The 18921-nt window shown below is 43.3% G+C and overlaps 1 protein-coding gene across 2 annotated transcripts in view; it reads right to left on the reverse strand.

Annotated features, from left to right (window-relative positions):
- Nucleotides 1–18921, reverse strand: part of LOC142804145 (cytochrome P450 2J6-like) — a 94775-nt gene that overhangs the window by 28369 nt on the left and 47485 nt on the right. For both annotated transcript variants that reach the window (XM_075890749.1, XM_075890748.1), the window contains 2 exons: nt 9719–9825; nt 81–382 (listed from right to left, as the gene is read on the reverse strand). In XM_075890749.1, coding sequence (XP_075746864.1) covers nt 81–382; nt 9719–9825 — 409 coding nt within the window. The remainder of the gene's footprint in view (nt 1–80; nt 383–9718; nt 9826–18921) is intronic.

Below are 18921 nucleotides of genomic sequence, written 5' to 3' on the forward strand. Positions count from 1 at the left end.
GCTCCATAAATACAAGTCCTGTTTTTACATCCCACAAACGGTACCTTCATGCAATACCTGTTCTTCTATAATACACTTACTCTGCAAAATCTTCCCTCAGTATGAGCGCTTCTCTCAGCTTTTCACAGGTTCCCACGTGAAAGAACCGAAGCAGCTTTATGATCCAGGGGAAGAAGTACACAGTTGACGTCTGTGCCGCCAGCACTGGGATGACGTTGATCAGCTTGTCCAGGTAGACACGCTCTGGGTCGTCGTAATCGAACCGACGGCCAAACACCAGCGTAGAGATAATGTTGGACACACTCGGCGTAAGCATCACCCCGGGAATCACTGGTTTCCCCTGGAGTGACAGAATTTTGTCGACGAGGTGCCCTAGCTCTTCCTGCGAGTATGGTGTGAATGCAATGTTTTCTGGTGTGGGTTTTCAAAGTAGCAAGACTTCATCACGTACTTCCTATGTACAGCACTTCAGGGGCGTCAAACACCGCCGATTGAGACCGCATTAGTAACGGTCAAATCGGTTAGGAGGAAAAAAGATTGGTCATGAGAGTGTACTACTCAGAAGCAAAGCACGCCACGTTTTGGACGGAGCATGCAACTCCTTCACTTTCAAATTAGGCGCTAATTCAACAAAATGTTATGAAGAGGAGTGTGTAGCATAAAAAAAAACATCCCTGTCGAAATTCAAAGCCAGCGCTAGATAACGAGAAAGCTTTTATTGGAAAGACAGGATAAGTACCAATTGTATGTTCAATAGTCGCAGTTCTACCAGTTTAAGAGGTGAGCGAAATGGTCTTAGGAAAATGTGGGTGGAATTCTACAAAATCCAGGAAGTTCAGCCATTGTAATAGGTGTCCGGAGCAAAAAAGAAGTAGCTAGCTTTGACTGTTCATGCCGAAGAAATTAAGAAAAGTTGTACGTAGCACACACCTTCCGATTTTTGTGAAAAAGAAGGCCCGTGCTTCGCACTGCTTTTTTTTGTCAGGTTTGTTGAGACATGCAACGTGCTTGTCAAGTTTTCTACAGCTACTCTCAATATTGTTATCACTCATCAAATATTCTGGGCGCTCAAACAACATATTCGCTGGTCAGTTCACGCAATCGAAAGTGTTACAACACTTAATTTGTAGAATGGTGGTAGCACAAAAGGTGATTATTTATATAGGGCCATTCAAAATGTAAATTCAGTTCGGTTCTCAGGAAATGAATATTCACGAATGAAACATGTTCGTAGATTTACATCTATACAGGCTTGCTTCACTTTTCTACATAATCAACGTGAAGTCTTCGTAGAATTGCTTGGCCTGAGAATTTAAGACTTCCGAGTTGGCCGGCTGTCATTTTTGCTACCCCGCTTGGAGGCACTTTGTGAACTTCGAGATTTTCGGTTACAGCCGTGAAAATTGTAGAACGCTCAAAGAAAAAAAAACAAATCTGAGATCATAAACTGTCATTCGTCACTATAATTGTAATTGATGGTTAAGCTTTGAACAGTTTGTTCGGTCTTTGCAGAGTCTGCACATCTTTGTCGCATGAACCGTGCAGCCATTTGTGAATTATTTGTGCCATGTTCTGCCCTTTACTTCACTAATCTCTCTAGGAAAATGAACTCTGCAAAGCTGCCCTATGAATATAAAAAGCTCTTGATCATTTTGCCGCGAAAATTGAATTACTGCTTGCACTTCCCAACTTTTATGAGCAACGATTCTGGCGGACAGTTTAATTTCCGTTGCCCGTCAAGCATTCGACTACAAAGCTAGAATAGTAATTTCAACACCTTGATGAAGGATAAGTGAATGACCCTGTACCCATATATCTTTATTCTGACGCGTAAATATTTGAATACGAAAAACGGCTCTTAATTTCTGAAACACCCTTGTACTTAGCAATGGTACGGGTCTCCTTCGCCGTGATACCTTTCTGAAAATATCAATAGATGGAAACAACTTTATCAAAAACCATATCAAAGTAAATTTTGTTGGGCCCCTGGACGTCCGGGAGCCCCTTGGCCGACATCTCTAGACTGCACTGCTCTACCAGTCTCAACTGGTTGTCCTAAAAATGGCCCGAAAGGTGGCTTACAACAAGGAAAGGGGAAGATTAGGGATAGCTCAGGGTAGGCTCTATCCCCTTTCTGGACTTGATGATTGTGTCTCCATTAGTCGTGTCACCCTTTCTTCCCCCACGTTTTGATGCCTTGCTTCTTATTTATTTTTCTGAAGCTGGTGACATAGCGCTGGCCGAATATGAGGTAGATATTGAGATACACTTTGCGTGAGTCCTAGGTCAACGTTGCGTGAACTGGTTTCAAAGCAAAGACCAGATTCTATTCAATAACGTGATCTCTACAGAATCCACTGAGAAGGAAATTGTTTTTGATCCTCCTTCCTACTAACTTGTTGGGCATGAAAGCGAAACTGCATTGAAAATATCTTGATTGTTTATAGCACATTTAATAGAAATTGCACATTTCTGTGGTGATTGAGCCGACATGGCTCTGTTTGAAATGCCTGCATGAACGATGACACGTGGCGGCCCACCTCCATTTCGACGAATAACGTTGATGACTAACCAGCACCCCTGTTGCTCTTCATTACCTCATCTGCATCAACCAGGAAATGTGGGGGCGATTACTACTTCAGATTTCTCGCGCGGCATTGTGCTGGCGAGCGGCGTCGTACTGGTAGGTTGCTTCGGCGAAGGTAAGAACATGATTACAATGTGATGCCCTAAACATAAGGGAGGTTTTCTTTGAATGCCTCAGAACAGTGTACAGTGCACTCCCCCCCCCCCCCACATACATTTAAGTGAATATATTCATCATTTCCTCCTTTTTTTCGCTCATCTTTCTCATGTTTACAGTCTCTTTTCTCTTTCTCGCAACGTTGGTTAGCAAACCAGACTCATGCTTGGTTAACCTCCCTGCCTTCTCCAATCCGCATTCTGTTTGAAGAGCGACAGAGGCTGATGTCAAACTTTCAGCCGAGAACGCGCGAAGATGGGCCGTTTTTCCCTGGAGCATGGTGAAAGCTGCACTACGTCGGTGGCTAGTCGTCACACCTTAATATTACACAAAACTCAAAGTACCTAACTTCGTTGTCACTGAATCTAAACAAGTACACGGCGATGCACTGGTGATATCTGGTGGTCAAACACTTCGTCAGTTTTCAAAAAGAAGAAAAAGGAGGCACATGGCTATGCTAAGATTGCCGAAAGCCTCCACTGGTGGCACGACGTTTGAGATACCGTGTTCCGAATCTCGTCAGCCATGATTATGATGCAGTCATTGGCTTCACTTCTCCTGCATTCATGGCAACACCACCCCTGCCGAGAAAAAGCCCAGTGAGAGTGAGGAGGTGCGAGCCATACAAGACGCGTTTTGCGGACCTCCCTGCTCCTGTGCCACTCATTTCGCAGAGTGCCGAGCACCTATCTGCGCGCAATATGAAAGTGAGTAACGCACAAATAGCTACATTACATTTCGAAAATTCCGCAATGTTCACTACAAATAACGGTGGCAAGAAATGTTGCTCGCTGCAACAGCCACAGAGCTGAAATTGCTGATCATTTGAATTCTATGTGAAATGAAACCACCATTAGCCGCGGTTGGGAATGGAGCGAAAAAAACTATTTTTTTTCGTTGCAATAGCGGCATATGAAGCAGCCTTAAAGACCATTTCTACCAATTGCACAAATATTCGCACCTAGGAACCCTCATTGTTCGAAATCAGAACCAGTGGTGCGGAATATTTCACCTTACGAACGCGAATTCAGCCGTGAATTAGGGTGGAAGTCTTAGTGACCTCACCGAACGTAAAAATTTGCCATCCCGTTCAGCGGCGTCGTCGTCAACATGATGGCGCGAAAATAATAATCATAAAAGCACGTTAGCATATGACGTCAAAACGATGTCGAAAATCGCCCGAATTCGAGACCCCCTTCTTTGTTGAAAGGTGAGCCGACCTCGGATGCCATTCAAAATCAGTTGAGGTAGAGAACGCTTGCAGTGCTTAGGAAGGCCGTGCAAAACCACATAATATGAGCAGAGCGTTCAGAATGGTGGCGATGGAGGATTCATACATCGACTGAAAATAATTGTGTAGTCTTAGGCGAAAGCACAAGAAGACCTCTGAACTTTTTGTTAAGAAGTCGCCCTTAAGCTCTCCTTTGTAATGTCCGTCACTACATTCCCCAGTATAGCCTTGACCACTCATCGAATGGGTATATAAGACAAGGCTTGCTGAGGCGCTCCCGACTGCTCTTGAATCGGCGAGAGGTAAAATCGCCCCTCACTTACACTGCAACCGCCAGCGTCACCAAGCCCAGCAACCAACTTCTCGTCATCAAACCATTCACGTACCACCTTTCCCGCCTCTCGTATCTTCGCCTAACTCCTGGCATACCCTTAAATAATGCGTAGTGTATGCCACGGGCGGGTCACTACTAAACGTCTGCTGCTAATGCAGTTTTCCTGAGCATGCTGGATGCCATTGCCATCCAACCAGACTGTCGTTATAAGGCATGGTGCTGCTGGCGACTCGTCGGGCTCTTATTCGCGCCGTTCCACATTCACCTCGCGCCAATGTCTTCATACCCAGCACCCCTCTGTTTCCCCAACCTTCCGCTGTTCAGCTATGTACATGCACGCTGAAACATAAGAGCCACAGTTCCTTGAGCTAGTATTGCGTCGAAAGCTTGGACACCTCGTTTTTCGCTTCCTAATGCGTTCTAACTTTTCCCAGATAGTGTAAGAGCCAAGGTTCTTGATGGTGATGTAGTTGCGGGTTGTGCGATTAGTGAAATGGTGTACGAACTGTCGTTTCTCGTCATCCCGTGTTATGGGGCTCATAATATTCTTTAAACAATGCAGCTGTTTAGGCGTGGTATCAGGCCGCTGACTCAGAAGGAAAACTCTTGTAAATAAGCTCTATGCATAGGATAACCATGTTTACAATAGTAAAAAAAGGAAGTGAGGGTAAAGAAAACTGTAAGGGTGAGAACGAAGAAATATTTTGGCAGATCCTACGTACCTTGCAAACACATGTTATGCGAACCATGGGCGTTTTTTATTGAGTGGGACGTTACGCAGTTGCAGTAAAGATATGTACCGCATGCACGCACAGGCATACGTTAAAAAGCCTCATATACTCTATATAACCATTCGTTTACAGTTGCCTAACAATGCCAACAGCAAGATGGATATTAGCAATACCAGAAGCGGTAAGCCGATACGAAGCACTGGTGCTCGCGAGCATCGTAGCCCTGGATACTGCTACATAAATACACTTAGGTGGATAACACGTCACTACACTTTGTTAACCTGACGGGACGGCTGTATCTAAGGAACACACATGCATTGTTTATAAAATTGAAACACAGCACTGCATCCGCAACTTAATTTTTCTGAAGATTACGGTATATTTGAAAAGTCGTTCCGAGACATGGCGTGACTGTGGTAAAATTCTTTATTGCCACTCAGAATGCTAGGGTTTGATTGCTGCTGAGACAATGACATTGATTCCTTGCAGTTGTCCTCTGAACGCTCCAAATGTCGTTCTTTTAACAATCAAGCGTTAAAATTACCCATGTGTGTTCTCGTCTTGCCTGGGTTCATAAAAACTGTCAAGCATCTGCGGTTGATACCGGCGTACCATGGGCACATATGCGCCGCTGGCTGTGCCACTAATTTTTGCAAATTCTTTGGCGACATGTGCAATGGGATTGTGACATTATTCAGGTCCTGACCAGCGATTCATATTCGTCGAACCATGTTACTCTCCCATACTAGCTTTGGTTTAATCCGAAATAAAGGGGTGAAGATGAGAGCAGCGACACGTAAACAGACAGACAGACAGACAGACAGACAGACAGACAGACAGACAGACAGACAGACAGACAGACAGACAGACAGACAGACAGACAGACAGACAGACAGACAGACAGACAGACAGACAGACAGACAGACAGACAGACAGACAGACAGACAGACAGACAGACAGACAGACAGACAGACAGACAGACAGATGAATGCTTACAGTACACAAAGAAATGCTTCGCATTTGAAAAGAAGAGTGGCTCAAGTCTGGTATAGCGTTGCACAGAATATGCTTACGTGGGCACGCGCCGAGCGGCTCCTGCTTTAGAATACGTACGCATAGTACAATATAACAAGACGGGGGAAAGGCAAGTAAGAGAGAGGAAGTATATGGAAATGAGAAAGAAAAAAGGGAAGCGAGATGACAAAGCATAGTATAGCGTGGTGTACTACAGTTTACGTCCCACACACTGTGGGTATGTTGCAAGCATTTCCTAGGAGAGTATAAGCCACGCTGTACTATACTAGGAAACTACAGCATACATTTCGAGTAGCTTCTTCAAGAAACGGAACTGCTCACATACAAAACACTTATCCATCCAGTCCTATGATATGCATACATTGTTTGGAATTCATTTCATACAAACGATATTACCAGGATTGAGTGTGTTCCAAAAAAGCTATTCGTTTTATCTGCCGTCGTTACGATAGGCACTTCTCACCCTCTTCCAAACTCTCCAATCTCAGTGTGACCACTGTGGAAACACGTCACCACAATGAAAGCTTGATGTTAACTCATGCCTTGATTGGGTGCCTGTTTGTTCAACCTTCCTACACCCGTAGCTTGCACAATCTTAATATCTTCTCACCTAAGTCCTGAACTGAGGTGTACAAATATGGCTAATTTGCTCCAACAGTTGACCTCTGAAATGTCTTCCCTCGGATAGTTCGTGCTTTATCAATTAACGATTTTTGTCTGCCCTCAACATGTGATGTTATCGCCACTCCTGCCATAGCCGATAATTGGCTGCAGTATGTATAGTCTAAACGTGGGAGACACCCGCTACGCGCTATGTTTGATTGTGTCGTTTACCTTGGTCGTCTATTCAAGTCACGTGATACCAAATTTGGTACACGTGGAGCAAGCGAAACGGCCGCGAGCGTGCTTTGAGCGTAGCATGCAGTCATGTTTTACACAAGAAACATGTAATGATTATTGTGCTTGCACGTGTCATTCACTTTCGTCGTCTATTAGCGTTATGTTACACCAAACTTGATATATGGGGAGCTAGCGAAATGGTCACGAGCACGCTATAAGCGTATCGTGTAATCGTATTTTACTTGACACGCATATCATGATTATCATGTTTGGACGTGTCATTCACCTTCGCCCACGATTGACGTCACGCGATCAGTAATTCGTTATACATAGAGCTAGCTAAACTGCCGTGAGCGCATCATGAGCGTAGCATGTTGTTATGCCCTTACATGACACGCATATCATGATTATCATGTTCGCACCAGTCATATGCCTTCATCATCCATTGACGTCACGCAACACCACATTTCGTAGGTGTGGAGCAAGCGAAACGGCCACGACCGTGCTTTGACCGTAGCGTGCAGTCATGTTTAACATGACAAACATGTCATGATGATCATGTTTGGACGTGTCACTTACCTTCGTCGTCTATTCACGGCACTTGATACCAAGTTTGGTATATGTGGAGCTAGCGAAACGACCGCGAACACGCTATGAGCGTGACATGAAATCATGTGTTACGAAACACGCGTATCATTATTATGTTTGATTGTGTCATTAAGTTAGAAGTGTGGCAGTTCGGGCTTGTTGGTATTACATGACGATAGTTATAGCGCGAGAACAGAACGACGACAAAGAGACAAGAAGGACACGAGTGCTCGTGTCCTTGTTTCTGTCATCGTTCTGCTCTCGCGTTACATCTATCGTCGTGTCATTCACCTTCTGGCACTGCTAACCTCACGTGGTTGGTAAGTTGGTATATGTGAAGCGTGGTATGTTGTCATGTTCTTACATGACGCGCGTGCCATTATTATCATGCTTGCATCAGTCATACTGCCCCTTCGTCATTCATCGACGTCACGTAATACCACATTTGCTCTATGTGAAGCTAGCGAAACGACTACGAGCGTACTATGAGTGTAGCATATAGTCCTGTTTTACTGAACACGCATGTCATGATAATCATATTTGGACGCGTCATTTACCTTCGTCGTCCATTCCCGTGACGTAATGCAAATTTTGCATATGTGAAGCTAGCAAAATGGCCACGAACGCATCATGAGCGTCGATTGTAGTCACGTTCTTACACGACACAAATGTCATGATTATCATGTTATGACTAGTCACTTATGCTCGTCATATATTCATGTTATGACTCCCAATTTCGGTATCGATACGATTACCGAAACCTCCAGAGAAGTCGTAGGGATATATATATATATAGACACGCTCAAAGACGCCAAGTTTGCAAAGAAATGCTTCGCATTTCGAATGTAGAGGGGTGGTGACATAGCACTGCATAGCTTTACATGATACGGTTTGGCACGGAGATGAGAAAGGAAAGTGAAGGTGAGGTGGAATCATGTAGTGGTAATGAAGAACTTGAGCAGGCGAGAGGATAAATCATAGCATAATAATGCACAGTACAGCATAGCAAAGTGTGGGAAGGAGAAGTGATGGTAAGGAGCAGTGATATGACTGTAACGATGATGGAACAAAGAGAGAGGGCAATATAAAACGACAAAAAAAACATGCAAGAGAAAAAGAAGTATAGAAGAAATAGAAAGAAACAAAAAAGTAAAGATGAAACAAGAAGAAGATGAAGAATGTTGAAGGGAGAACTGTCTGCGTTGGCAAGATGGTGGCGCTTGCTTGGCAGCTCTACTATTAACTTATATTTCACAGGAGTGGAATTGGGTGCAAAATTTTTCTGGTGACTCGACTAGAGCCTACACTTTGTATAATTTTGGAAGTCCTGCGGCTAACTTTCACCGCACCTAAAATTAGTGGGACGAATAGTAAAAAAAAAAAAACACTTTTAGCGCTTCCGCCAATCGCTCCACGACATAACGCTGATGTTCTTATGTCCTGGCCCCACTAACTGGGCAAATAGTTTTCTTTGTCACCTTCGCGTATATAATATAGCCGCATACAAATAAACAGTGCACCACCAGCTACACACCTAACATCACTGTTTTCCCAAATTATAGCATCCTTTTTAGGTGACGCTTCCCATAGCGCCTTCCTCGAAGCGCAGTTTGTCGAATCATTCGGTAAACAGGAAGCTAGCCACAAAAAAAAAAAATGTTGCCGTGACAGTGAACTCTCTGACATTGCCTTACAGCCTGGAGACGAAATACAACTTTGAATGCGTGTTCCCACCGTGCGACTTTGCCAGTAGCTCATATGGATATTAATTTGTCCGTACACACTTCTTCATAATTCCACAGTTAACTATACAATCTTTACGCTTCACTCAATCGTTGCCCGACGTCATCACACAACCAAAGTGTTCATATTTCCTAAATGTACCCTATTATTTGCTGCCTTCGAAATCTTAAATATGTGACCCTGCTGGCGCCCTAAAGCATTGATGAAGTTAGCGCAAGCACTTGATGTACTAGAACGTTCTTGTTTTTATATAACTACCACATCCCTCACCCCTTGTTGAGAACTAAGCCTGGGAAGAATCGGTGAGGCAAAAGAGTTTGCAAGTTTGTCTTGAGCAGTTGTCTTCAGTATTATATCGCATAAAGTTGCTATGCAAAATCTCTTGTACAATCATTTGGCCCGAAGAAAATACACGAAACTACAAATCCACTAACTGCTGTCAATGCGCCTACTAGCTTTAAATTATTACTCACGCGTATATATCTTTCCATAGTAGGCGTAGCGATTCCGAGCTGATGGAAGAGCTTCAAGGAAAAGCGGCGCTGGATCTTCCACATTGGTCCGTTAGCCACAAGAAGCCCTGTGAAAACAATGCTCACTTAATGTTGCACTGCAGTAGGCATGAGGCGATTGCATTCATAATGCAGAAAATTTTTGTAAGTGTACGCAAAAAGAGGAGCTAGTCCAACTCCATTACTTAGCAAACAAACATCAAGCTTCTATTGTTTTTCGTGCAAAAGCACAGTTCACCACGGGCGTCACCAGGCGGGTGAAAAAGGGTTACTTGACCCCTCAAGCCTCACTAGCACTTGCTCTCACCCAAGCTACTTTCGTGAGTTCCCTGTCCTCCAGGCGCGATTCAACACTTGCTTGCACCCGCCAAGAGAAAATCTAGCCAATGAACATTCATTTCATTGCCGTTTTTTTATTCGCAGAGTTAAAATCAGACAGAAAGCGCGCTAATATATGTGCAATGAATAGATCTAATCAGAACAACACTCCATGCCTTGACAAAATATTGCAATAATGCATCATATTAAACACGTTAATCCATGATGCAGCAGTGTTTTTATCCATAAGTGTTACATGCACTAGGAATCACCGCCCAAGCATTTGACAGCGCGCGCTGACTCGGTGGCACGGTTTGCACGATCCGCCCACCCGTTCGCGATTTAGCGTGACTTGGAAGGCTGCCGCACATAGGCGTACCAACCGGGCAGGGGGTGGGGGTGCAAAGGAGGACATGAGCACCCCCTCCCTGAAAAAAGTTGGGGGCCCCCACTTTCAACAGTGGTCACTTTAGGCGACACGCTGGGGAAACGAACAAGTAAAGCGAAGTTTTCCGTCACAGCAGTAATAACTAACGTATGTTCTTACGGGACAATGAAAATGTTACGAGGCAATGTTACAACATAGCGAAATATCGCCAAAATTTCCGCTGTGATGATTTCTCTTGTAGGCTTTTTGCAGTGCGAGTCACCTATGCGACGCTTTCGCGTCTTGTGCTGTAGTATCACACAGCAGGCAAGCACTGAACAGCGGTCCTATAATAATACATCACTTGTTCATGCTTTTATTCTCCTGTGACTTGTTGATGCAGTTAAGGATGGGAACGAGCAAACTTTTTTACGGACTGGTTAAAGCATTTGCTGCTTCCGAAAAATAATTTTTTTTCGAAGAGGATATATCATCACCGCTGCTCGGTCGAAGCTGTTGCAAGGTGAGAGCAACGACTCGTTTTTGAGGTTTACGTTTTTCCGTACTGAAACGCCCAAAAATGTTTCCGCTTTAATCTACGATAAACCTGACAAGGTAGCTTGGAGCCATAGGGGCAGCTTGCAGAGTGGCCACGAATAAAGTAGTGAACTTGAGCTTAGCAGGAAGCTTCGCTTTTGGCACATCTCCATCCCGACGACAACAATTCATGATAAATTTATTAAAAAAACTATCGTGGTATATGTAGATGCTAACCGCCATAGCATATTCAGAGAAAGAGGCATGATATCAAAATGTGCGTCGCCAATTGACGTGGAAATTGGGCTAAAGGCGCCATTCTTTGGCCTCTTAAAGCGTGATTGAACTTCGTGGTATAAGAATGCTCGTGGTGTCACATCTGTTTATGATGATGCATATTATGCATAATAAAGGGCAAGCGCGTCGATGAAGTTCTCTCTCCTGATATATTAACATCATATATATATATATATATATATATATATATATATATATATATATATATATATATATATATATATATATATATATATAAGGAAAGCAGTGTATACCTAAGGGCTTGTTTTTCTGTGTTTTTACACAATATAATGAGATCAAACAGACAATAATGCCAAGGAAAGCATAGGGGAAGATATTAGACCAAATGGTAATGTAAATATGAAGAAAAGTGGGTGAAAAGATAACTTGCCGTGGGCAGGATCCGAACCTGCGACCTTCGAATGACGCGTTCGATGCTCTACCACTGAGCTACCACTACAGCTATACCTCCAGACACTTTATAGAGTTTATATGCGAATTAAACGTAGAAGTGTCAGTCAGCGCCACCAGTAGCCATGGCGGCGAGTGTGGCACACTCTTTTGAGCCTGTTTAGTGTCACGTAGCACGTGAACTTGTTATGAGTGGGCAGCTGACCAATAGTCCCTCATATACAACCTAAATGCACAAAGTCTGCTGCCAGTACGAGACCCTCGTTGATGAATAAGGAAAGAAGTGTATAACTAAGGGCTCCTTTTTCCGTGTTTTTAAAAATAATAATGAGATCTAACAGACAATAATGCCAAGGAAAGTATGGGGGAAATATTAGACAAAGTTGTAATGTAAATATGAAGAAAAGTGGGTGAAAGGATAACTTGCCGTGGGCATGATCCAAACCTGCGACCTGTTAGATCGCATTATTATTGTGTAAAAACACTGGTGGCGCTGACTATATATATATATATATATATATATATATATATATATATAGTTTACAGAGATCTGTACAGTAGCCGGGACAACCACGACTTTAATGCTGGAACAAGAACTAGCAGTAACCCGGATGACACCCCACCAGTTATGATAGAAGAAGTCAGAAAAGCTTCGGAGAGCATGCAAAGAGACAAAGTTGCTGGTAAAGATCAGGTAACATCAGATCTGCTGAAAGATGGAGGACAGATTGTGTTAGAAAAACTAGCCACCCTGTTTACGATGTGTCTCCTGACGGGAAGAGTAGTCTTTGAAGAACGCTAACATCATCTTAACACATAAGAAAGGCGATGACAAGGACTTGAAGAATTATAGGCCGATTAGCTTTCTCTCTGTAGTATACCAGCTATTTACAAAGGTAATTGCTAACAGACTAAAGAAAACAATAGAATTCAATCAACCAAAGGAACAAGCAGGATTTCGAACAGGCTACTCAACAATCGACCACATTCATACTATCAATCAGGTAATAAAGAAATGCTCAGAATATAACCAACCACTACACATAGCGTTTGATTCAGTAGGCGTTTGATTCAGTAGAAATATCCGCCGTCATGCAGACACTGCGGAATCAGGGCGTTGATGAAGTATATATAAACATCCTGGAAGAAATCTACAGGGGATCAACTGCTACCATAGTGCTTCATAAAGAAAGCAACAGAATACCAATCAAGGAGGGTGTAAGGCAGGGGGACACAATCTCCCCAATGCTATTTAGCGCGTGCTTACAGAAGGTTTTCAGAAGCCTAGAATGGGAATAGCTGGGATAAGAGTTAATGGAGAGTACCTTAGTAACCTGCGTTTCGCCGATGACATTGCATTGCTGAGTAACTCAGGGGACGAGTTGCAACTCATGATTGCGGAATAAGACAAGGAGAGCAGAAAGGTGGGTCTCAAAATTAATCTGCAGAAAACGAAAGTAATGTGCAACAACCTCGGAAAAGAGCAGCGCTGCGAGATAGGTAATAGTGCACTTCAAGTTGTAAAAGACTATGTCTACTTAGGGCAGGTAATAACCACGAAGCCGAACCACGAGATAACTAGAAGAATATGAATGGGGTGGAGCACATTTGGCAAGCACTCTCAAATTGTGACAGGTAGATTGCCACTATCCCTCAAGAGGAAGGTATATAACAGCTGTATCTTGCCGGTACTTAGCTACGGAGCACAAACCTGGAGACTTACAAAGAGGGTTCAGCTTAAATTGAGGACGACGCAGCGAGCAATGGAAAAACAAATTGTAGGTGTAACCTTAAGAGAGAAGAAGAGAGCAGAGTGGATTAGGGAACAGACGGGGGTTAAGGATATCATGGCTGAAATCAAGAAGAAGAAATGGACGTGGGCCAGGCATGTAGCCCGTAGACAGGATAACCGCTGGTCGTTAAGGGTAACTAACTGAATTCCCAGAGAAGGCAAGCGGGTTAGGGGGAGACAGAAGGTTAGGTGGGCAGATGAGATTAAGAAGTTTGCGGGTGTAAATATGCAGCAGCAAGCACAGGACCGGGTTAACTGGCGGAACATGGGAGAGGCGATATATATATATATATATATATATATATATATATATATATATATATATATATATATATATATTGAGAGAAAGAGAGAGAGAGAGAGAAGCCTTCTAGTCGGTCGCCTTCTTCAAAAGAAGAAGAACATCTCGTGCAGAGAGCCAGAAGAGTACGCGTTCTGCCCGGGCGGAGCTCGAAGCCATCATGTTCCTAGGTCATCGGTTGAGACCATCGCCTCTTGCTTTTGCTGTCACCGAGTTCTACTGTGGGGTTGTTGGCTAAGTATTAAGTGGTCTTAGTTCCAAGTTGTTTTTGTTTTTTACACTTTATAGTTGATTGTCTTTGCTTTTGAATCTAACCCACCCTGTTGTGCTGATGTTGATTAATTATCCTGGCCATGCGCGATCCGCCTGGTCAGCGTCACTGTCACCTAATGAATTGCTGTTAGAGTTATTCTTTCGCAGTGGGGTCAGCAACGTTCCCGGCGCACTGGTGCCTACAAATGCAGGTTTCATCAGGCTCACGAACCCCCAGGCTGTCCATAAAGAACTGAAAGCCTCATGGAACCACTTTCAGACCATCACCAATGTGTGCCAATTAGGACGAGGTGGCATAGTGTGTAGGTCACCGGACCAGACCTCTGTGTAGGGGCTGCTTAAGTGTACTTAGTTCGCGTCAACCCGGTGAGTGCTTTCATTCCACCTCGTCTTGCGTGTACTAAAGGCCTCGTAAGGGGCGTCGATACCAAACTGACTCCAGAAGAGACCTTAGACAGGCTTTCAGGAGCAGGCATAATTTGTGTTTACCGTTGCAGTCGCCTGATTATTCAAGCGAGAACACCAACCGAATCAGTCATTGCTACATTTGTGGGCACAACTTGCCCGTCAGAAGTAAAGCTATGGCCTCTTATCTTTCACGTGAAGCTCCTCGCTTCCCGTCCAGCACTATGTAAAAACTGCTGCAGATTCGGCCATAGGTGCGGGACAATGCAGGTCACATCTTCGTTGCCGCGTCTGCGGTAAAAACCACCCCTTAAGCGAATGCTCAGCAACATCAGAAAAGTGCTGGCTTTGTGGAGGGACTCACTCCGCATATCTTCCGAATGCTCTGCTCACTTTCAGGAAATAAAAATCCTAGAGATATAGGGTGGCACCGCTGTTCAGGCACGGAAGCTATTAATATAGTTAAAGACAGAGCCTTCGGCTATTCTATCCCGGCTGCGGCGGCTGCATTTCCGATGGAGGCGGAAATGTTGTAGGCCCGTGTGCTCAGATTTGGGTGCACGTTAAAGAACCCCAGGTGGTCTAAATTTCCGGAGCCCTCCACTACGGCGTTTCTCATAAACATATGGTGGTTTTGGGACGTTAAACCCCACATATCAATCAATCGGCTATTATAGTGCAGCAGTACGACACATGTCTAGTCTGGACTGTAACCTTTCACGGGTCATTGAATCTGCCGTCAAAAAGGCAATAACTAAGACAATGAATAAGTCAATATCTAACCTCAGTGACTGTTTAACGCAAATCCTTTCAACTCAGATGATGCATGGAGTGCAAGCTCAAGCTCAAACAGTTCCTCAACAATCATACACCATTGACGACACTGAATGACATAGCATGGTGCTGAATAAATTGTCTGAATGTGTTCATAATGCTGAGCAACCTGTTTCACAGGTGCAGCCAGACCGTTGTACGCCTCAGCCAAGAACCAGTAATGCTACAGATATAGAAATTGAGATCCGAGCTAGCAAACGTATACGATTGCCTATCTTCGCGGACTTAAAGTCAAAAACTAAAATGAATGAGTTGTTGATTACGACAATAGATACCAAGAAGGACAAGGCATGCGCCTCTGCGGTGCGCTCAGCACCAAGGGTCAACTAAAGATACTTCAGTGGTACTGCCGTTCTATATTCTCAGCCTCAACCGCCTTAGATTACTTCTCTAACCAACTTAACCCTGATATTATAATTCTACAAGAAACTTAGCTTACAGCTAATAAAAATTATTATTTTACATGATTTCGTTCTTTTCTATCATATCGCCGAACACGTGGTGGTTTAATGATACTAGAATGAAGTAGGTTATGTCATAAAGCAAAAATTGCTTTCAGGATGTCCGACTCAAATAATAGCATTAGATTTGTACCTTCCAGCATACCACCCTTTTCAATTATAAATTGCGATTTCCCCTCTGATGCACAAAGTACTAGTCAACTTAACAGCACTTTGGCAGCCTGTCAAAAGGAAAGGTGCCCGCAGGTGACTTCAATTCCCACTATTTGTCTTGGGGCAGAAAGACCTGTGTGGTAGACGGCTGTGGAAAAGAACCATTGACGACAAATTTTTGTGTGTAAATAAAAGACACGTAACATTTGTTCGAGGTCAGACTCAATCAGTGCTAGATTTGACTTTTTGCACCAGTGCGAATAATGTTTTGTCATGCCCAGTGATTGACTCTGCAACTAACAGCGACCATCTCCCTGTAGTTTTTGACATTGTATGTCCAATGACAACTTTAAAGCAACAACCTCGAGTGTGTGTCATCAATAAGAAATTTCAAACCTGTCTGCGTTCGGCCATTGCGAAACTTCAGAATGGCAATGGTCAGGAAATTGCATCTAACATTGGCTCCATACTAGAGGAATGTCAGAAAAATTCAGATTTCGTTATTCCATCGAGTAAACGGCTATCCTCTCGTTGGTGGACTGATGAATGTACGTGCGATTACAAAAGGCGGAAGGTCGCTTGGAAGAAGCTTCTGCATGATCAATGCCCAACAAATTCAAAAGACTCAGATTTTTGCCGGAGTATTTAAAAGCATCGTTAAACGTGCGAAAGAAGAATATGACAATCGACATTTCGATTATCTTTCCAAATCAAACAATAAGCGTCCTCTATTTGCGTATCTGTGGTCAAGGAAGGCACTCCCAGCGCCTTTAACATTAGAATCATGTATCTTGACGCCGCAAGAGATGACCACCTCTCTGGAAGAGATAGCTAGAGGTTTAGAACATCGCTTCAGGACACATCACTCGACGATTCGCAACATGCAGGTTTTATGCATGAATTTACAGAAATTTCTGTATCTGAATTGACTGACACTGTACTTTGTTCACAAATTATTTCCCCTGGAGTGGATGAAATTACAAAATTACATGGTAAAAGTTTTACTTCAAGAATCACCTAATGTTCTTTGATATATGTGAACTATTCGTTGAAGAACTCATGAATACCGCAAGAACAGAAACTAGCTAATATTATACTGTTGCTGAAGAAACAAGACGGTATGTACACATAGGACAACGTGAGGCCAATTGCCTTGACATAAGATCTGGCGAAATTAATTGAGAGAGTTATCTATACTCGAATGAATAGATTCTTCGACAAAATGTCAATTCTAAGCCCCCTGCCAAATCGGGTTCAGGGCTGGGTGTTTCATATGAAATATTCGTGTTGGTTTAAAAAGTCGTATTCAGTTAACCCGATGGAACAACAAATATGCAGCTTTAGTTACTTTGGAAATCGCTAAAGCATAAAATACTGTATAACATAGTATTCTGATAGATTAACTGGAGTCCCTCAATTTTCCGGCATACATAGGAACGTGGAATTACAAATTTCTTTTGGACAGGAAGTTCTATTGCTTAAAAGACGGTTTTTGATCGGCTACGCACACACAAACAAGAGGAGTACCGCAAGGCCCAGTGCGGTCCCCGGTGTTATTTATTGTGCTAATGAGCACCATTCCACGTAACCAGGGCATAACTTATGTTTATGCAGATGATATCGCCTTCTTTGCCACGACAGACACAATTCAGACGTTATACAATCGCCTGTAGCCTTACGGTAACACCCTGGAGAACTAGCATGATGACAATCACTTTTTACTTAATCTGAGTAAGTGTGCTCTTCTTGTCTTCCCCTTCCTGTGTACATTTCTATGTTTTACCATTCTGAGGACATACCACAGGTGGAATCTATTAAATATCTTGGGGTAATTTAAAATACACCTCTAAACGGGCGCCAACACATTACGTAGCTGGAAAGGGTGCACGAGCTGTCGGCATGTTGCGTAGAATAAGCAACTACCAAAGAGGCATGAGAAGAGATACACTAGTGATGATATATCGAATGTATGTTCGTCCTGTCCTAGAATTTGGATGCGTGATTTTCTCTGGTGCTCCAGCGTAAAAAATGTGGCCTCTCATTCTTTTAGAAAGAGAATCGTTACGCTTATGCCTTGGTCTCCCTAAGAAAGTTTCTAACAGCGTTTTATACCTAGAATCGAGAGTTCCTCCTCTTTCGCACAGATTTCGTATCCTGACCGTTCAGACGTTAAGAATTTGTGAGTCACCACTCCAGCCGTCACAGACAGTATTCATATCCTCTCGAGGCATTTTTTTTTTATTTTTGGTGGTAGATGGCTACGGTTTCACACCCCACAAGTTATATTTGTACAACGTGTACTGTACCCGCTGAATTTACGTATCGGCGAGATAAGAAGGATTAGCGATAATTCACCCCATGTGGATATTGAATTTGACGAAACTTTTTCTAATAATTCAAAGTTGCTCCTCTAGCACACCATAGATGGTTTATTCCAAGAACATTTGCAGAGCACCAAAACAAGTGTAAATATTGCGAAAGATGCATTAGAGTGTGACGAAAAGTCAGCTGTTGGTATATTCAGCCTGAACTTGGATTGGTCCTATTCGCTCCGACTACCTGATTTCATACAATTTGTTGTGGCTGAGTTTCTGGCAGTGGTACTCGCCTTACGAAAGTTAAACGCGGAAATTTCATCGGCTGTTATAATTAGAGAATCTGTCTCTTTGCGCTTCACTTTTGGTTGGTGCTGAATCGCACATAATAAAGACGTTTCGTGCATTAATACCCCTCTCTTCCATTTGAAAAAAGTCAGATAAGTTTGAGTGCCGGGCCTTAAATGGTTGCTTTTAAATGAAATGGCTGATTTCTTAGTGAAGTCAGCAATAAGTGGGCCAATTTCACCGTGTTTTTCACCATCCACTTATGCACGATTTTGCAGGCGTTTCATTATGGAAAGCTCCACAGGTACATCACTCGCAAATTCGACTGAATATTGGGAGTTATATCCCTGGCGCCGATCCTCTTGTGACACACGTAAACTTGAAGTCGCACTTACGAGGCTGCCCTGTAGGG

This window comes from Rhipicephalus microplus, chromosome 3 (genome assembly GCF_043290135.1).
Source record: "Rhipicephalus microplus isolate Deutch F79 chromosome 3, USDA_Rmic, whole genome shotgun sequence".
In the NCBI taxonomy this organism is placed as follows: Eukaryota; Metazoa; Arthropoda; class Arachnida; order Ixodida; family Ixodidae; genus Rhipicephalus; species Rhipicephalus microplus.